The 20919-nt window shown below is 48.7% G+C and overlaps 1 protein-coding gene across 4 annotated transcripts in view; it reads left to right on the top strand.

The window, feature by feature from the left end:
* The window catches only part of WDR59 (WD repeat domain 59), an 83738-nt gene extending 63546 nt beyond the window's left edge, over positions 1 to 20192 (top strand). For all 4 annotated transcript variants that reach the window (XM_061593892.1, XM_061593891.1, XM_061593893.1 and 1 more), the window contains 8 exons: positions 7445 to 7578; positions 8843 to 8924; positions 10054 to 10166; positions 12183 to 12321; positions 12420 to 12492; positions 14036 to 14159; positions 17459 to 17601; positions 18826 to 20192. In XM_061593892.1, coding sequence (XP_061449876.1) covers positions 7445 to 7578; positions 8843 to 8924; positions 10054 to 10166; positions 12183 to 12321; positions 12420 to 12492; positions 14036 to 14159; positions 17459 to 17601; positions 18826 to 19061 — 1044 coding nt within the window. In that variant the 3' untranslated portion in view covers positions 19062 to 20192. The remainder of the gene's footprint in view (positions 1 to 7444; positions 7579 to 8842; positions 8925 to 10053; positions 10167 to 12182; positions 12322 to 12419; positions 12493 to 14035; positions 14160 to 17458; positions 17602 to 18825) is intronic.
* Positions 20193 to 20919: the final 727 nt, after the last annotated feature.

The following is a 20919-nucleotide window of genomic DNA, read 5'->3' as shown; positions in this document are numbered from 1 at the left end:
GTATCAAACCTTGCTTGCGCCACGATCTCGCTGGGAAGTGTGCGCCTTCTGTACCTCTGTTCCACATCTGCAATACAGGGATGATAATGCTGGCCCACCTTATGGGGTGGTTGTAAGGAGCATCTCAAGCTAATGTATGCGGAGCAGTTTTAACTCTTGAAAGCATAATAAAGAACGCCAACTATTATTCTTTCCCTTTAAAGCTGCGTTAATAGGTTTGTGAAGGTGCGTGGGGAAATGCTTGGTGCACCTAGAGATGTGGCCGGGCAGGGTTTTGGTCCTCTGAGGACGGGGCTTCAATGCCCTCTAGACGTCTTCCCTCTCCCTGCAAGAGCAAACTCTGCAAAATAGGTGAACTTCCCTAATTTGAATAATTTATACATAGCATTGAATTCAGCTTGTCTGTGCCTGTAATTTGCTTTACCGCTGTGCAGAACTTTGGGTTATACTTTATTTTATTTTTAAAAGCACGCACAGCCTTGCTCTTGGCTTGATTCCCTTCCATCTCTTCTCCCACCCCCCGATCACATAAGCCACTTTGTGGCTCCTTGAAACCCTTCCAGACCTTACTCAGTCTTTCCCACAGGGAAAGGAAAACCATTTCTGAAAGCACGGGGAGAAAGTCCACGTTTGAATCGTAGAGATCTCTTTGGTTTTTCATCATAATGTTGGTTGCATTTGGCCTTCTCCTAACTGGCGAGGCCTGGCTGATGGGTGGGGCCAACTTTTAGTCTAGAATTTGAGGCACTCAGATTGCACGGCACATAGACTTCTGGCTGCCAGATAACCTGTTTCAGTGTTTTAGCATTTCTATCCTACTCTTTTACAGTGTGTACCTGAAGCGACTTATAAAAAAGAATAAATAGAAAAGTTAATCTGTAAATTGATGAATTTGACCAAGAGCTGTTTTTAAAAACAAAACAAAAAAACACATAATACTAACACATTTTTGTAATAAACAGGGATTTGGATAAGCTATTGTTATCAAGTTTTAGAGTGTTGTATGTCTATTCTGGAATTTGCCCGTTGTTCACAACTGTCCCATTTAGACTACCTGAATCCTTCCCATAGCATTCACCAGCACAGGCACCGTAGTTGACTACAGCAGGTTGCTTGTCCGTGTTATGTGATGGCAACAAAGGTCATCTCTTCCAACAAAAATCATCCCTCACGGCAACCTAAGATGGATGCCTTCGCTGCTCACCAAAAACTGCCTAGAAAACAGAGTGGTCCTTCAGAAGAGAACTGTTTTAACTGTTGTTATTAACTGGTGTTTTATTAATTACTGATTATGGTCCTTTTTTGGTTTTTATATTGTATTTTATTGTAATTTGTTCGTCGCCTAGAGTGGCCGTTCACTCGGCCAGATAGGCGACTCAAAAATAAAATTTTGTTATTATTTATTAAGGTTTCTTGGGGTAACCAGTGACAGAGATGTAATCTCTGGTGGGTGGAGCCAACAAGTTTCCTAGAGAAACAGAAGTCTAATCCTTACTGAGGAGGTCAGCAGTTTGCGTGGCGGAATGCTTCTCCAAGCAACAGCAACGACAATAATACAATCCTTCCATGTGGAAAACTAGACGGTGAGGAGAAAGCTAGGATAGCACGTGCTAGCTTGCTCACTTCCATGGAGAAGCATTCAGTCTGAAGCTGGACAGCCTGGACACAGGAGTGCCCACCTCAGTGGGGCCACAGTTGACCTGGGAATGTCTCCTCCCAGCAGCTGCTGGTCATGGCAATGGGCTTTGGTGGTGGCAGCAGAGAGCGTGCAAGAGAGAGTCTCTTCTTGCCTGGGGCCAGTTCAGCTAAATAATAATAATTAATAATAATAATAATAATAATAATAATAATAATAATAATAATAATAAAATTTAATTTATGCGTCGCCTATCTGGCCAATGGCCACTCTAGGCGACGTACATATGGTAAAATACAGCAAAATACAATACAATAAAATACAATATAACAATATAAATGATAAATTATGATAAGAACAATACAGGGCAGCTGAACTGTCTGGAGTGCAAGCTGATGGTGGCAGAGATGAGCTCCTTGGGGTTGCCTTTTCTAATCAGCCCAGGGGGGCCTTAAGAAAGCAGCGTGACACCCCCATCCCTTGAACACACCTTGCATATGTACCCAGAGGACATTTCCGGTACAAGGTTAGCATGATTCAAGTGATGGTAGTGTCTTGAAATGTCGTTGAGATATCTGTCCATCTATTAGGGATGGGGAGCCTTTGACCCCTCCAGATGTTGTTGGACTCCAGTTCCCATCGACCCCAGCCAGCATGGGCAACGGTCAGGGATGATGGGAGCTGTACCTAGGCAACATATGCAGGGACACAGGTTCCACAGCCCTGGTCTATATGTCTGAACTTTGAGATGGTCCTCAATAGTGTGTATCCATGCCCTTTAAAATAGACTTCAACCAAAACTCATTTGCAGGTTATTCTTAAGGGCAAGAGTGGAGAAAGCTTCAGAGAGAATCAGAGCTGACTTAAAGTCTTAGATTCTTCACTTAACTGAAGGGACAAAGTCGTTGTCCTGGTTTTTGTTTGGTTGGTTTGCTTGATATTCTTGAACCCTGGTTCCTCTGCAGTCTTTGCTTCTGCAAATTCTATGGAGCTGACCAGTCTGTAGGATAGCCAAATTCACAAGAGTATAACACATCATTCTTCATAGGAAGTGTAAAAAGCCAGACTGACTCGTTCACCAGCGCCTAAATCCCTTCACCCCCCACAGGCCCTGGATCCCTATTTGCCAGAGTCATCAATCCTGTCTTTTGGATATTTTGTCTTCCTGTAGTCAATCCACCCCTTTACAGACTTGGCCCAGTAACAGGTGGGCCTGCTGGTATCATTTGGGTCTTTCTTGCTTCCTTGGAAGCTGGTGGGAATTCCAGAAACGAACAGTGCCTCTCATTGCAAGAGATGTGCCTTGTGCATCCTCGTGCAAGGCTGCCTGAAGAGTGGTGGATCTTCTCGCCAGATTGCTCTGTTGGGTGAGGGGAAGGCACCAGATGCCCTTAAAGGTCAGTACTTTGAGTGACACAGGATGTGGCGATGGCTGCCAGCTTAGATGTCTTGAATGTGAGGTGAAAGGAGAATGAGGTTCTCCATGGCTAATTAGTCCTGTTGGCTGCATTCATGGCTGGGGATCACAAGTGAGGGAGGGCTCTTGCACTCCTGTCCTGCTTGTTGGCTTCCCAGAGGCTTCTCCTTGGCCACTGCTGGAACAAGATGCTGGATTAAATAGGCGTTTGGTCTGATCCAGCAGCCAGGCTCTTCTTACAGCATGAAATGGAAGGCCCTTCCCTTTCCCCAACAACTCCAGCTAAAGGGTCGAATAAAGTGGCACAGTGGAAAATACCATTTCGGACTGCAGTGGGCACTCACTTTTTTTTTTAAATGCTCCTTCATGGTGTGAGTAAGAATCCCTGCAAGCAGACACAGTGAGGGATGGGCTGAAACCTGCCTCTCATGTGCGAGTGTTTTTTGCTTGCTTGGCCCTAAATAACGTGGACCACAAATATCTCAAACCCTGCCTCCTTCCCTGCAGATGCCCTCTTGGGTTCAGTCCGGCAGAGAGGGCCCTGTTACTGCTTTTGCCACCCTCAGATGTTTGAGAGTAGTGGACATTCTCTGTGACAACCCTTAAGCTGTGGAGGTGTGTCTGCCCCCTTCCTTGTTTAGCTTTCATTGTATTCTGGCTTGACACCTGAAAAACAGGTTTTTAGGACCTACTCTATTATTGTTTTAACTGATTTTAATATTATGTTGTCGTAACCTACACCTGGACCTTATGGCGAAGGATCGGTCAGAAGTCCAATAAAATATTAATTCTTGTGGTTTTGGTTTTTGTTTTACTTGGACAGGAAAGTACTCCAAAATAACGCCCCCAATCAGAAATGGTATAGTTCACTTTGCCATCTCATTCTTGGCTGTATGTGTAGAATAGGTCTAAGTTGGCAGCCCTGGATTAAATAGCTGTGAGTTCCAGTTCTGCCATGGAGAAACATGTTGCATCAGGGGGCAATTTGCTATGGCAACCCAGCTGCGCTGTGTACTTTATTTTTAAGAGCTGACGAGAGCTCCTAGTCGTTGATGCTGCTGAGAATTTGAGGGGAGAGGGAGTCAGGAAGGTGTGTCACATGGGGGAGGGAGAAGAAAACAAAATCCCCCAGCGGATTAGGGCAAATGGTGTTTGTGTTCCTAGCACCCCAAATCCAACAGCCAGCTGGCCATCATAGTTCCCCCCCACTCTGGTCTGGTCTCTTGTTTGCTGGCTATCAGTGATCAGTGCCATGCTTCATCCCAAGAGATTGGATGTCGGAAGGGGGGAAGCTGGGTGCTGTGGGTGCAGTGCAGGTTTTTAGTACAAGGCCCCTTTTCCTTCCTGCTCCATCTTTCTAAAATGCTGCTGGAGGAAGCTGTGCCCAGGGAAGCCCGCTTACTTCACAGCTGCCCACCTTGCTGATTGCACAAATGTCCCAGAGGTTGCTACAAAGCAGTCAGTGGCTTATTCTTGGGCTTGCTCTGTGTCTCTATCCATAACCGGTCATTGTGGCTGTGCCTTCCCATGAGTGTGGTGGTGCCAGTCCAGAAGCTAGCTGTGAGCTCGTCACGTGCGGTTGCCGCTTCCACCCTCATCCCATAATGTCTCTTTTCCCAATGCTTAGAAGATGCTTGGCCTGTTCATTAGCTCTGCCTCCCATCAAACAGCTGGTTGCCCATTCATCCACGTCTCTACCAAGATGGTGCCTCCAGATATTTTGGACTACAACTTCCATCAGCCCCAGCATCATACACCTGTGCTAGCTGGGGCTGATGGGAGTTGTGTTCCAAAACATCTGGAGGGGCCCAGTTTGACAAAGGCTGACCTAGCCTCTGTTTCTTGCATTCCAGTTCATGTTGAAGTTACCTTTCCCTCTTACGTTCTTGACTTAGACGCTCACAGGGGAAAGCAGCTCAAGCCTTTCATCTTCGGGCAGCTCCAGGCAATGCTGAAAGCAGGATGCCAGCTTCCTGTCAAAGCTTTCTCAGTTGTTAAAACACTCGAGCTGTTAAAGAATCAGGAGAGGACAATGTTACGGCAAGATTCCAAAGAAACTGTTCCTGTTTTTGGTGCAAGGCAGCCTAGCTGACCCTTTCCATGCATGCCCCAATCTAATCCACCTTAAATCTTGAGAAATTGAGGCCAACAGTCACTTGGAGGGGGTGATTTTAAGTGGGGAAGTGGTATGAGGAAAGCCCCCGCACTGTGGTGCTGATCCAGACCAGGCACTTGCACTAAACAAAGCATGTTTTGTAAACCAAGACATGTGGCCAGGCATAAGCATGTCATGCAAAAATGTGCTTAGCGCCACATCAGGTTTGATCCTCTTGTTTTTTTAAAAAATTAAGCATACATTTTGTCCTATTTCTTATACCTGGGGAGACATTTGAAATCATGTCCTATGAAATCTCTGACTCCCAAGTAAACTTTCCAGTTGTCAGAGAAAGGGACAGGTGGACTTATAAAATTATTTCAAAATAAGCAAATGTATGCAAATAAGCAAATATCTATGTGAAATTTGCATGCATTGGAATAAATTGCAGAATCCTGCCCCCCCCCCCTTCAGCATAGAGTACATGCGGGCCTGTTTGTTTGCCTTGGGGCCTGGAGACCTTCCCGCTCAGCTTGACCCCCAAGTACCTCATTAGCAGTCTGTACTAATTCTCAACCCTTGTCTCTAAAACGTGTGTGGGGAATTTCAGGCGACACGATCTGCATGAGAAAGGAGGCCTGTGGGTGTTTAAAAATCCCCCCACGAGATATCAGGATGACTTTGTATGACATTTCCCCGCTCTGAGATCAGGTGGCTTCCTGTACTTCTTATGCCGGGTTGGAAGCTGCTCCTGGCAGATGTGTCGTCCTGCTATTGCAGAGTTTGGCTCCTGTCTTCGAAGTGTTAGCTTTTTCAGGGTCTGGGTTTTCACACACACACAAAAACACTTCTCTGCACACACAAAAACGCTTCTCCAGGGTAAACCTTCCCCTCTGTAAATTCTTTGCCACTCTGACAAAAGCTTTGGATGTTAATTATTTGTGCAGATACAGAAACTTCAAGTTAATTGTGCTTTTGCATATTTGCACATATTAATTCCTATTACAGGGACTTGCACGGGAGGGAGGGCTGAGCTGCCTGAGTTCCCAGTGTAGGCACAGGGTTTGTATCTTTTTCTTCCTGGGAGAGTTGCATCAAGTCCCCACCGTGGATGTTTGAACAAATACAGGAAACACTCACCTGGGTTTTGCCTGGGTGTTTCTATCCAAAATTCCTCAGAGAGTAAGCTTGGATTTGGAACATATGGAAATAAGGCATTAATCGACATCATCCTGCATATCAAGTACCAGACACTTCGGCCTAGAGAAACCTCCAGCTCTCGTGGATGTAGTTGGAGTCCAACGACCTGCATGGCTGCTGGCACTTCATTGCTTCCATCTCCCCTGACTCTGCATGCATCTCCCTTCCCCCTCACCCAGTGGGCAGCTAGAAGCAAATCTAAGAACTAACATGGGAAACGTGGCCAAAGGAACAAGTAACGACGGGCTTGAGCCACTCTTTGTAGTTGGGAGCACACGGCCCTGCGTGAGGTCCCGGCTGCTGTTTTGGAAAGTGAACATTGCCTGTCCTCTTATAGTGCTGCCAGTTTAGACCTTGGAGACCCTGTACAGCAGCCTTTGCCAACCTGGTGCCTTTTGGACATTCTGGACTGCGCCTCCTGTCGGCCCCAGCTGGTACAGTTGTGTTGGGAGCTGTGCATCTGGAGGGCGCCAGATTGGCAAAGGCTGCTGTAGTGCCATGCTGCAGTTCTCCCTGCCTGCTCACATGTCCGTGACCACTTGGATTCTAGGAAAAATTCCTTTTCCAGATCAGTTTTTTTTCCTCTCTCCATGTGGGGCATGGAACATACTTTCCACGGGCAGACTGGTGGTTGGGGCTGTGCCTTTCCTCCAAAGTGGTACAAGGCTTATCTTGTTGCTTCGGGGAAAGGGCCGTAGTTCAGTAGTAGGATGCCTGCAAAAGGTCCCAGGTTCAGCCCCTGGCATCTCCAGGCAAGACTAGGGAAAACCCCTGTCTGAACCCCTTTAGCCTGATGGGAGAAGAGTCTGGCTCTGTCTAAGGTGGCTTCCTACGTTCCTGCTTCTGCTGCTTCATCTGCTCTTCTCTAGGCTTTGCCCACTGAACCTGACAGACCTTCCTTCCTTCTGTTCTTGTCTTGACTGCCTTCTATGGAGTCTGCTCCTCTTTGCTTGGTCAGTGAAGGCAGAGCTTTCAAGGCTGTGGGCTGAATGTTTTCCTCCCAGAAGCTCCCCCACCGTCAGTCTGCTGAGCTCCTTGCCTCTCTTTCCCTCTCCCGCTCATCGCTGCTTCTAAAATGTTGCTGTGTCTGCTGCAGAAATCCAGGAGATGGAAGAGCAAGCGAGAGGGGACAGATGCTGCCAACCGGCCAATCAAAGCCGCCGGGAAAGTGATCATTCAGGACGTCTCGTGCCTGCTCCCTGTCCACAAAGGGCTTGGGGAGATGTACATGTGAGTGCGTGGGTCACAGCACACAAGGACCCCAGTGGAGGGATTCACTCTTGGGTGCTGCTGGGGGTGGGGGCGTTAAGGACTCCGCCTTTGCGCCTCATTTTCTATTCTGCCGTTTCTGTGGGCAGCTCTTGTTTGCACGTGAGGTTCATCCTGTTGAAACAGGAAGGCTGGTCTGCCTGCAATCCTAAGTCCTGTTCCGTTTTTCTTTTTTTGCAGGCTTGCAAATAGCTGCTTGTGGTGAGCTAGATTGCCCCTAGCTGACCAGGCCAGTCCATAGACTCCCTTCTAGCCTTAAAGAGCTGCTGGTGGTGTGCCGCACAGTTGGGCACTCTCTTCCTGGAAGGAGGAAAGCAAGAGCCCTGACCTTTTTCCAGAGCTGGGCCTCGCATGTAAGAAAGGCTGTGTGCTGGGCTTCACTCCTTCCAGCCGTAGAGCCACACTGCTGTATAACTGGACGGAAGAGGCAGCCTCATGCGCAGCTTCTGGCCAGCATTTCCATCCTCTCTCTGTCACTCTGGCAGAGGGACTGCAGAGGCGAGTGGCTGCCTGGCAGCTTGCTGTGTTTCCAAGCTAGGAAATGGTGGCAGAGGGCTAAGGTGCCTGGCTGCCGGGTCTGCTCCTCTGTCCCGGCAGAAAAGCAAGGCGGGAGATACCGAAAGTAGCCGCTGCCCAGGTTCCCTGCCCTGGGCTCTGCAGCAGCCCTTTCTCCCACCAGAAAGGGAAGGGAAGCTGCTGAGCTTGCAGCGGTGGGCTTGGGCGGTTGCTCGGCCTTTGAGCAGCAGGGCTGGCCCTGCCTGGTGCTCTCTGCCCACTCCTGCCTTGCCTGTGAAAGAGTGTGTGAGGAGGGGGAGGGAGTCTGTCAGGAAAGGAGCAGAGAGTGGGACAGCGGATGGGCAGCCAGCCCCCCAAAATCTTATGTGCATCACTGGTTTGTATGTAACATAGAATACACCAGCCTTTTCCCCAACCTGGTGCCCTCCAGCTGTTTTTGGGCCACAGCTCCCATCAGCCTCAGCCTGCCCAGCCACGCTTGTTGGGGTTGATGGGAGCTGTAGTCCAAAACATCTGGAGGGCACCAGGTTGGGGGAAAGCTGAAATCCACAATGCATTGCAGTTTGCAATTTTAAAAGCCCTGTAACCTGCCATTTCACTCGTAGACCCTGGGGAGGCGGATCCCCACTTCTCTGCCTGGCAGCTGCAGAAGGTATCTGGATCTGCCCTTTCCCCTCTCCACACATCCCCTGCTCTTCTTCCCCTTCAGACTGGACGTGGCTGACATCCAGGAGACCTGCCAGAAGAACGCTGCCTCAGCCCTGACGGTGGGACGCAGGGATCTCTTGCAGGTACTGCTGCTAGCTCAAGCGGGCACCTTCCATCACTCCCAGTGGGCAAGGGGCCCTTTCAGCCCCTGCATCCCTTTCCAGCTTGAGCTTCTGCTCTCTTCTTCGTTGGTGAGCTGCTTGCTCAGTAGCTTGGACAATAGGCAATAGGTTGAAAAGGAGCCTTACAACTCAGTTGGAAAAGGGTTACTATCAAAGGGAGCAACAAGTTCTCTCTCTCTCTCTCTCTCTGTGTGTGTGTGTGTGTGTGTGTGTGCGCGCGCTGGCTCCTTCTTCTAGAACAATAATCGGGAATGTGAGGAGTCCAGCATCATCTGGAGGGCCACAGGCTTCCCCCATACCCGCTCTAGTAGCCTCTCTCTCATCCACAGGCGGAACAACACCTTCAGTGCAACATGGCGCCATGGCTGAGAGCAGGCAACCTTGTGTTGGGTGGTTCGTCCTTCTCTACAGTGTGGCCACTTACTCTGTGCGCTGTACAGCATGGGCATATATGTGTGTGAGGGGAGATGGCCATGCTGTAGCAAGCAACGTCCCCATGGGGAGTTCTCCCCCTCTACAGCCGCCTGTCGGGTATGCTTTAACTTGGATTCCGGCAACGAGCAGGGAGTTGGACTCAGTGGCCTGTTAAGGCCCCTTCCAATTCTACTATTCTATGATTCTGTGTTACGATGCCATTTCTCATGTGCGTTTTGCATTCCCGGCTCTATAGCATTGGCTGCTACTGGCAAGGAGCAGGGGAAACGCAGGGATGCTCTTTTTAGCAGTGTTGTAGCTGTGCCTTCATACGCGCATCTAGCCGTACTGTAAGCGTTTCCCTGCTCTTCCTCATTCATCAGTCCAGACTCATTCAAAGATGTGCTCAGTGTGTGACACACTAAAACAATGCGTTGAACTGATCCATTGCTGCAGCAAGGCTGTGAGATGGGAGCCTGACCCAGAACTCGGTCTGTCTGGCCCACTCCCTGCTTTTGCCAGACTGAGAGGCTGCAAAGTTGCTTTGAAGCCCAGCACGAAATCCCGTGGAGATCTGCTCTGGAGGTTCTGCCTCCCAACCTGTTTTGTTGGGATGGGGAGTTGCTTCTGCCGTTCCTGGGGTAGCTGCGCCCAACATCTTCTCCTTCTGTTCCAGGTCTGGTCTCTGGCCACGGTAGCAACTGACCTCTGCCTCGGCCCAAACTCTGACCCTGACTTGGAGACCCCCTGGGCCCAGCATCCATTTGGTCGCCAGCTCCTGGAGTCTCTGTAAGCATCTGGAGTAAGAGTGGGGGGGGGAGATGGGGAGAGGTGAGCATTTGAAGGCTTAAACAACACAATCCTGTTCTTGCCTCAGACCAGACCTCCTTGGTGTTGGGTGGCTACTCAATGCTCATGCCAGTGGTTCCTGGGGGTTATTGACATAGGCAGGGCTCTAAGGTACCTACATGGCCACAGCCTTCAATAAACAGAAGATATGGTTCTATGTAGCTAATGACTAATTAATCGTTGGTAGGCCTCTACTACTCCATGAATTTGTCTGATTCAGCCTTCCCAAACATAGCACCCTCCAGATGTTTATAGCTTCCATCAGCCACAGACAGGGAGACCTGCAACCCTCCAGATGTTGCTGGGCTTCAACTCCCATCATCCTTGATCATTTGCCATGCTGGCTGGGGCTGGTGGGAGTTGTAGTCTAAGAACATCTGGAGGGCCACAGGTTCTCCAGTCCTGCTCTACCATGTCCCTTGTCAGTCTTATTTTTTTCTAAACTGGAAAGTCCCCGAACACTTCAGCTTTTCCTCATAGGCTAAGTATTTTCACCTGCTGATCATTTTGGTCGCCTTTTTCTGTGCTTTTCCCAGCTCTACAAAATAGTCTCTGCCGTGGGGTGGCCAGAACTGTACACAATATTCCAAATGTGGCTATACCATTGCCTTGTATAAGGGCATTACAATACTGACAGTTTTTTAATTGATCCCTTTGCTAATAATCCCTGGCATGGAATTTACTTTTTTCATAGCTGCTGCATGCTGCGTTGATGTTTTCAGTCACCTGTCTGCCATGACCCCAACATTTCTTTCCTGGGCAGTCACTGCTTGTTCAGATTCCATCACTGTATGTGTGAAAGGCTTAATGAGGTCTGAAAACAATAGCCTTTGTTTAAACTAACAGCACTTCAGGTAATGAAATATCAAATGGTGACTGAAACATGAAGACTGGTGGTCAACTTTTAACATGTTCTCTTAACAGCTGCAGTTATGATTATTTAAGATTATTATGAACTGGTTTTTTCTCTGTTTGTTGCTTCATGTGTCTGACATCAATAATATAGAAGGCTAACAATGCTGTTTTAAATGTGTGCTAATTTGCAATACAAATTACAAAGAAACAAAATAGTGTCCTTTGCAAATAGGTCCATGAAAGCAGCTATGCTTACTAAATTCTTCCTAGACTAGCTTCCCATATTGACTTCTGTTCAGTCCACTGTACCTTATTTGATAGGGTGAAAGGAAAAAACACACACCTTCCTTCCAGTTTACAAATGTTTCTCCGCCTGTTTACCACCTTGTAGCCGTTTTAACTCTCCCCAGGAGACGAGCAAATGGCTCGTTGCAAATATGAAATAATCTTTGGGGGATTTTAAGAGGTCTGTCCAAATGTGGCTTGTAAACTTGTTTCTGGTGCTGATGTGTGCCTTTTCGAATTGTGGATCAGCCAGGATCCCATTTGATTGTGGTGATGTTCTCCAAGGCTCTCCAGCCCAGGAGGCTGCTCCGCTTGTTTTGCAAAGATGGAGATTTAGAAAACCTTGGAGACTCAAGAAAAAATGTGTCCTTCCCAGCTAGGTAGTGTTTATGTGGGCTTTTGTTTGTTATAATCCAAGCTCTGTGTAGTTTGCACGTCTGCAAAAGCATAACACAAGTGACAAATCTGAAACTGAGCACAAACATTCAGCATCCTGGTGCTCTCAGCTTTTCCTTTGTGAAGGAAAACAAAAGCAAGTGTGAGCCCTTGCAGTTGCAAAGAGAAGCTTGAAAAGAGGAATTCTGCTTCTGGACCCTTCTTAGCCCCCCCCCCTCCGGGTTGGTTAGGTTGAAGCAGAATAAGTTATGCAAAGCAAGGAAAGTTGTATATACACTTAATATTTTCTGCTGAGATTATGGTCTGCCAAATCTGGATGTTTTCTTTCTTTGTAGAGGACTGGGGGCACCCACCTGTGCTGTAGGCCTTGACCGCATGACTGGCTGTTGATCACCCGATCTTCTTTCTCTCCCCTCCCAGGGTGGCACACTACTGCCAGCTCCATGATGTGCAGACTCTGGCCATGCTGTGCAGCGTCTTTGAGGCCCAGTCAAGGCCACAGGGAGCCCTGATTCCTGTGGGACTCTTTCCTCAGCGCACCTCCAGCCACAGCCGTTATGTACGGGTAGATTTTTGTTCTGATTACTTTTCCCAAAAAAACAGTCCATGCTAGTTCTACCAGTGAGGTAAATTCCATCTTGTTTTCTCTCCCAACAGCCCAGCTTTACCTCCTCAGGCTCCTGTTCCAGCATGTCGGATCCTGGACTTAGCACCAGCAGCTGGAACATAGGTAAGCCTGCTGCTGTTTGAAGTGTCCCGGAGGAAGAGATGTTCTCATCTTCCACTGATCTTAGGAACCTCACCTTCTACCCCTGTTTGTTCAAATTGTATTCTTGGATGTTTGCTAAAACAAAGCTTAGATGTGTGGGTTTTTATATCTGTGTCTTTTCCTTTATAGTTGGGGTCTTTTTAATTGCAGGCCACTTTGAGAACCATGGTTTCAAGTTGGTGTGTTTCAAACAAACCATAGTTAATCTTAACTTCAGCTTGTTGGTTTGGGTGAAATCAAAAGCTAGGAGAGGAGAGAATGTGGGCTACAGCTCTCGTCGGCTACAGCTCTTGTCAGCTCCAGCCAGCATGCTCCCATCAGCCCTAGTGATACATAGTCATGCTGGCTGGGGCTGATGGCGTTATAGCTTCCCTAGGCTCATGCACGTCACGCTAAACTGTGGGTTAGTGTAACATCCAAACATGGCCTTTGGCTCCTCATTTCATTGCGTCAGTGGGTGTTGCAGAAAAAGCCACCCCTAAAAGTACTCCAGTGCCATCCTTGCCTCTGGGTGGAATCCCTGATGAGAAGGGGAACACTCAGGTTGGTCCTGCTGCTCTGAGTGAGGCTTGTGAGCCTGACTGTCAAGCTGATTCTTTGGCCTCTGTGTAACTCCCTGAAAGCAGTTCACACAGCCACGCAAACCCAGCTGTACCCTGGGATTGGACAGTCACTGCTGGAGAAAAGAGTCAAAGTTCTAATTCCCTCATTTGTAGCAGTCTGGTGCAGATATTCATGGAGGGTGAACTTGGCTGCTGGGCTTAACTATCTCCTCAGAACTCCCTGTTTGCTCTCCTGCCCCTTTCTTAATGAGGTGCCTTCACATTTGGCAGGCCCCCTAGTGGCACTCTCTGGTTCCCTTTCCTGTTAAAAGACAGATCAGGTCACAGCAAAACAAAACCGCGTCTGCCTTTTTCGTCCATCAGGGAATGCATGGGGTGATAGTGGTGAGGAGGTTGCTATTCAGACACGGGGCTTTGACGAGCTGTCAATTTATTTGCTTACACCACATCACTAGGGCAGGGTTTGAAATGGTGGGCGGTTCTCTGCTTTCCAAACTGAGAGGCCTGCTAGAGTTTGGTAACAGCAAGCCAGGCCTCTCTGTGCAGTGTCTCTAGTCTAGGGATAGCCAGTATGATGCCCTGCAGATGTTGTTGACTTCAGCTCGCATCATCCCTGACCATCGGGCATGCTGACTGGGGCTGATGGCAGATGGTCCAGCAGCATCTTGAGGGTACCACGTTGGCTATCCCTGCTTGTAGCCTGTTCATTGGCTGCATAATGCAGCCCAGTCACTACCAGGTGGCCATGAGAGAGTCGACCTCCCCTCCTCTCACCTGGTAGTAGTGGAGGGAGAACTGCAGCTGCCCATCTCCTCACAAGGGAGCATCCCTCCCCAAGCCGAGGGTCTTTGCAGGCTGAGGCCAGCCAGTCTCCACCAGCATAGCAAGCTCTGCTTCCGCACCCTCTGAGGTTCCACTAACCGCCCTTTGACCTCTTGCAGCCACCAAAGAGCTGGACCACACACCCCTCTGGTGTGAGTCTTCCCCAGATGACTTCCGCTTTGGGAACTTGGCATACACTGACCATCGAGATCGGGAGAAGGACCAGCATGACAAGAACAAAAGGTAGAGAGGGGGCCCAGGGTGGAGTGGGGGAGGTCTTTTGGTTTCTTGGCTGGACGTGGGCACAGGGGACCCTCCTGCTCTTCATATCCAATACTAAGCAGCGCTTTCCAGAATTGGCTCCATGGACAGGTGGTGCCTGAGAATGGCTCCATGGGGCTGCTTCAGTAGCTAGTTGCTTGAAGCAGAGACGAGGAGGAGGACCCTCTTCCTTTCCTTAGTTCTGTATCTAAACAACTTGAGAGATTACAATTATCCAACCTCCTGTACTGTTGGCTCTTTAGCCAACCTTCTGCCTTCCTTTATTGCCTGCCTCCATTCCGCACACAGTGCGGCAAGATGTGCTGTGCAACATGCTAATCTTCAAGAAAAGATAGTCCCCCCCTAGTCAGAGGCAGCATGCTTCTGAAAACCAGTTGCCGGAAGCCTCAGGAGGGGAGAGTGTTCTTGCACTGGTCCTGCTTGCGGGCTTCCCCCAGGCACCTGGTTGGCCACTGTGAGAACAGGATGCTGGACTAGATGGGCCACTGGCCTGATCCAGCAGGCTCTTCTTATGTTCTCCCCCCCCCCGCCACTTTGTGATGCCAGAAAGGAGGTAAGCTGGGCTGCAAATCAGCTGTGCTCTACCTTGATGGTTTTTGGAGCATTTCCTTTCCCCTCATGTAAGCTTCTGGGAGGCATCCCTCCCACTCCACATTTTTGACTGGGGAGTGCTGCTGGCCAGCAAATCTTTCTCGACTTCCAGGAAACTGGAATCTTAATCTGCTTTGTCAAGAGGCACACATTTTATTTTGTATTTTTGTAGTTCTCACACTTTACATTTAGTGATTTCTTTAATCCTTTATGCTTATCTACCACAAACAACATTATTCATGCTTCGTATTGGCCTTTCTCACCCTGGCGCCCTCTCGATGTTTTGTGGCTGCAGCTCCCACAAGCCCAAGCCGACATCTGGAGGGCACTAGCTTGTGGAAGGCTCTTTTAAATGTTGATATGTTTGTGGTCTTGGGAAGATCCCACCATGGATTTCTCTTAGGAGGAACCTTGTTAACCCGAGGAGAAAGAGTCCTAGGCATGTGCTTCTTCACGCTGAAGCAGTCAGTGACCAACACTGTGTACCTGTTGGCTGTGTCAGTTCAACAGTCTTATTAGACAGCCATGACAGCAGCTGTATGCCATAGCCAGTATGGACTTTTCGCATTCCACAGTGTTAAATTGGAAATACCCCCCATGCCATTCTGCAGCTTCCTATAAACTCAATACTTATAGTCCTGAACTCAGAAACGCTTGCTTAATAACCCTCTAAATTTTCATGGCGATACACAAAACAGTCAGAGAGAATCGACAGTTCAAAGTCTAAAAAGAGAGAGGGAAAAAACAGACCCCTTTTGGACTTTTTTCTGTCAGAGTTTTCATAATCTGTTGAAATTCATTAAAAATCAGCCATGTTCACAGAGTACCTGTAATCCTGATGCTGACCTTGCCCCATACTCTGACCTTCATCTTCTGCAGTTTAAAAGTTAAAAAAAAAAAGCCTGGCTGACTTTTAATTAATTTAAGAAATTTTGGCTTGAAGCCAATGATAACGTGGGCCATGCTCAGTGAGAAGGAACTGTCAGAGTTCTAAAAGCCTCACAGCTGCTGGGCTTGGCTAATAAGAGGGCCACACCCACACCAGACTTTGATTTCTTGTGAGACAATCATGGCTTCCCCCAGAGAATCCTGGGAAGTGTAGTTTGTGAAGGGTGCTGAGAGGAGACTCCTGTTCCCCTGACAGAGCTCCAGTGGCCAGAGTGGTTTAACAGTCAGCCGCTCTGATTGAAGGTCTGTGTGGGGAACAGGGCCTCTCCTAGCAACTCTCAGCACCCTTCAGTAACTACATTTCCCAGGATTCTTTGAGAGAGGCCATGACTGTCTAAAGTGAAATAAAGATCTGGTGTGGATGTGGCCAGGGAAAGCTTTGGTTTAAATTTGGGTGGGAATAAAAAAGTGGGCGAAACCCTGAAAAAGAATTATGCTGTTCCCAATGTTTTCCTTTTGGAAAGGAAAAGGGCTTCCCCTCTGCCCAGTGCCCACCCATCCAATCTCCTCTCTTCCCGCTCCCCTTCCTGCCCTCCTCCTGCCCTCCTCCTCCCCTCTGCCCCTCCACCAGGTCAGTTTCACCTATCCTAAGCATGTTTGCACAGGAGTAAGTCCCACTGAACTCAAAAGCATGCAAATGATCAAACCTGCCCTCCCTCCTTCCCCCTCCCCTTCCAACCCCCTCCTTCCCCTCCTCCTCCCTCATGGTCAGTTTTACCTATCTAAAGCATGATTATTTTTATTTATTTATTTTATTCGATTTATATACCGCCCACAGCCCGAAGGCTCTCAGGACGGTGAACAACATAGGATAAAATACAATAAAATCACAAAACAGTAGAGCGTAAATACCAAACAATAAACAACCTAATATACGTTAAAAGCTTAAAAATAGATTGCAGGGGAGTAAATCCCATTGAGCTCAATAAGCATGCAAATGATCAGACCTGCCTTTCCCCTCCTTCCCCTCTCCTCTCCCTTCCTCCTGCCTCCTCCCCTGCCCACTCCATCCCTCCCTCCCCTGGTTAGTTTTACCTACCCTAAGCATGATTGCACAAGAGTAAATCCCACTGAACTCAGTGGGCAAGCAAATGATCAAACCTCCCCTGCTCCTCCCCTCTGCCCCTCCCCATCCCCCTGTGGTCAGTTTCACCTATTGTAAGCATGATTGCAGGAAAGTAAATCCCACTGAACTCAATAAACATGCATACAATTAATCCATTTTCAGCAAGCTTGCACAGGATCCCATTTCTTACCTCCCGGATTAAAAAGCAGAGAAATTCACTAATAGGCAAAAAACTTTGTGATTTAAGAATGTACCTATAGCCCACAGATATTTCTATCGAACTTTAAAAAGCAGGGAAATTGGGCAGCTATAGTGAATGCACCAGGGGAGCAGGAGACCTGACCTCCTGTCTGAGATATTGGACTGCCCTACAAATTTGTCAAAATGCAAACACAATTTGGGTTGGTCTTTCACAGTCCAATCCACTTCCTGCAACGCAAAAGCAGACAGGCTCCTTTTCCAAGGACATACAATCTGAATTTCAATGGTGGGGGTGTGGGGGGAGAGAAAAGAGAAGTTCAGGGATGATATGAAGGGGTGGGTGAGCATATGCCAGCCTTTGCCAGCCTGGTGCCCTGCAAAGGCTGGTGAAGGCAGTTATGTGCCCTTTGGCGTCATTTCATGTGGAGATGAGGACTCTGGCTTCTTTCTCCAGGCTTCTGGACCCAGCCAACACCCAGCAGTTTGATGACTTTAAGAAGCGCTACGGAGAAATCCTTTACCGCTGGGGCATGCGAGAGAAGCGGGCCGAAGTTCTCAAGTTTGTCTCCTGCCCCCCTGACCCTCACAAGGGGATTGGTGAGTGGAAGCATCTGAGTCTTGAGTCTTCCTTTGGGAAGGAACCATCACTCCGTGGCAAAGTATATGCTGTACCTACAGAAGGTCCCAGGTTCAATCCCTGTCAGTCTCTGTTAAAAAGGACTGGGTGGCCTTCCAGACACTCTGGAGAGCTGCTGCAAGTCCAAATGGACAGGTCATCTGAAGCAGCTTCCTAAGCAAGACCTTGTTTTAAAAGGGCAATTTACAATCAAACTATTAAACATAAACTGTAAATTTGCAATTTGCAGCAGCTGAACAAGAGAGGCCCCTGCCCCCGATTTTGACAAAGGGAGAGGGAGGGCCCAGGCAGCCAAAGGCAACAGGAGAAGCATCTGTTTCAATGCAGTTAGAGATGTATTGAGGGTTTCCAGAGGGGGGGAGGTTGATCTGGCCCTCGATACATAGCAGGCAGCAGCCTGTCGGTGTGCTGGTGTGAGGAGCAGCAGGGGAGAGAAGTGTCAGTTCCAACGCCCAGCTGGGGAAAAGTTGCGGAGGATTGTCCTGCAGTGCTGAGCCTCTGGCTTGGGAAGCTGTGAGATGCCTCACTGGTTTCCAAATCTCTCCAAGGCTCAGTGGGGAGGCTCTTCCTTTTTCAGCGCTGGACTGGTGAGGTCTCTGCACAAAATGAAGAGTGTCATCACGAGCATTTTTGGGGACTCCTACTGGAAGCACTCTGCAGGACCATAGCCGCAAGGATGTCCTTGTTAATAAAACATTTTATACAGCTTTTCAGCTCTAAAAAAGAGCCCTCATTCAGTACTTCTATTGAAACTTCATTTCCCAGTCCTTGAAATCAGAGTCTGGGCTAGCCCTAGGAGACAGCCTTCAGGCACAGCTGGGTAATTTTGCCACCCTGTAGGTTAACCTCTCTCCTATTGGCTGTATTTGTCTCCTGTCCCTAAATTGCCTTTGGATTGGGTAGTTCACGCCCTCTGTTTTATCTCTGTCCTGCGAAACTGATCCATGGGAGCAGAGAGCCTTTCTAGCTTGATTCTCTGCTTGAAATGTGGGGGTGGGGGAGGCTTTTTACCTTCTCCTGTTGGGAGGCCCTCCAGCACAATGAAGGAAAGGCAAAACCAAAGAGCCCCTGGTAGTCTTGTTATCTGCACATTGACTTCCAAAACCCAGCATGCTGATCATCCTGTCTTGCCCCTCTGGGGCCCCTCCAATGACCTCTTTTCTCTTCTCTTGACCTCCTTGCAGAGTTTGGGGTCTACTGCAGCCACTGCCGCAGTGAGGTGCGTGGCATTCAGTGTGCCATCTGCAAGGGCTTTGCGTTCCAGTGTGCCATCTGCCATGTGGCAGTGCGAGGCTCCTCCAACTTCTGTCTGACCTGTGGGCACGGAGGACACACCAGCCACATGATGGAATGGTTCCGCACCCAGGAAGTGTGTCCCACTGGCTGCGGGTGCCACTGCTTGCTGGAAAGCACCTTTTGACCATGTCCTCGGAGCCTGGATTTCAGCACACGAGGTCTCTGTTGGGTCACTCTTGGGACGCGAAGAGGCTGCCGTTCTCCCAGGTTGTTTCTAAGAGGGGTGACCAGTTGTCTTAGTTGCTGATGGTATGCGGCGTTCCGTCTGCAGAAGGCTGAGTGGGATGGTTTGTGGCCCAGGAGCTTCTTGAGGGCTTCCTGCCTCAGCAGGATTTTCCTAAAGTGCCAAGAAAGAGACAGCCAGCTCTTTGCAAAAGACAATCATTGGAGAGGACTGGAGGGATTGAAGACCTTACAGCCTAGAGATGAGCAATGAAGCAAATGCATCTGGTGGATACTTGAGAAACGTGCAGCAAACTGGGAACCGGATGGGTCGCATTATGATCCATTCCCTCTCCCCCTGAACTGCCATTTCTTGGCCTCATAAAGCTGTTTGTATATCAAAATAAACAGAGAGAGCTTCCTATGCAAACAAGGGGGAAGGCACGGTGTGTCCCTTGGGCCAGGGCACTGCATGATATTTGCCAGGAGCATTGACTAGAAAACTTCCGACTCTCCTCTGGCGGGTGGTTTTCTGCTCCTTCTTTGACAGACTCAGATGTAGCTTCATTTCCAGAGACTGACGGGCCAGAATGATTTGCCCCCCGTTTTTCCCTCCTCCCCCCTTTTTCAAAGACTATTATTTCTGGGCCTACCTCATTGACTGTTTTCTTGGCTGTGCCTCTTGCACTCCTTCAAGGACTGGCATCCATTGCAGGACTAGAATTGCCAACTTGCCAAGTGTGGATTCTGTAAGAGAGGGCCTCAGATCCCCAGGGAGCAGCACCAGCCATTGCCTTTGCAGCAGGCATTTGAAGACTCAAATATCCTCGTTTGTTAATTCGGAAATGCGTTCCAGCCTGGAGGAGTGGGCAAAGAAAGAGGCTGTTCTTCTGCCAGCAGAGGGCCAAAGACACCTTGGGGTTTGGGATGTAAACAGGAGCCTGCACTGCGTTCTCCTCTCTTGGGCTTGGCCCTTCACGCTAGCTGAGCCCATTAAGAGCTCAGACACTGCCTACATGGTTCTTTTCAAGCCTTGTAGTTCAGGAAGTGGATTTGTGTATATTCTGTAATAAAATGAGAACATTTTATAAAACTGTCTTGCTCTGTCACTATTGTTTGTGAGTCATCATCTTGTGCTCAGTTACTGAATGCTTGTAACTGAAAGCATTACGGCTTTGGGATGTAGTTCTCTTTCCTATCTTTATTATTGATCTGCAAAATACCTGGCATTGTGCTTTTTAAAAAACCCCTTGTAAATTAAGCTTGTAAAAGCCTTGTAAATAAGCCTTGTGAGAAGAGTGACTTGCCCAAGGCAGGTCTGGTACTCTTGCCATGTGTCTGTGACATCACAACCGCTCAGCCAATGATTACGGAAGAGCTTGCAGAGGAGGACAACCACCAAGCAGTTTAAAATCACCTAAGCTAAGCTGCGGTTTGGCTTCAGGTTATGTGTAGACCAGCGGTGTGTGTATGCGTGTGCCTGCTCCCGTTCCCAAACTAGCAGAGTTCGTGCAGAAATCTGGAGTTTCTGTGACTTGGCACCTCCAGCTTTAGAGAGGAGAGCCTACAAATGGTCCCATACAGAGTCTGGTGTTATGATTTGAAACCTTTGGATGTGTGAGTGACTTTGCTCTTGCAGTGCTTGTTGTGTTCCTTTCCTCCTGCTCCTCCCTTAGGTGCCGACTCTGGCTGCACGCAGCACTCTTTCCGTCACTCTCATCGAGGTGAGGGTTGCTCTGTAAGTGCCAGATAAAGACCGTCCCTGAACGTTCCGTGGAGGCCTTTGTGATTCCCGTCCTTTGCCCCATGCCTCTAACTCT

The sequence above is a fragment of the Rhineura floridana genome, chromosome 13 (genome assembly GCF_030035675.1).
Source record: "Rhineura floridana isolate rRhiFlo1 chromosome 13, rRhiFlo1.hap2, whole genome shotgun sequence".
NCBI classification, from domain to species: Eukaryota; Metazoa; Chordata; class Lepidosauria; order Squamata; family Rhineuridae; genus Rhineura; species Rhineura floridana.
This window is presented reverse-complemented; position numbering and strand designations above follow the sequence as displayed.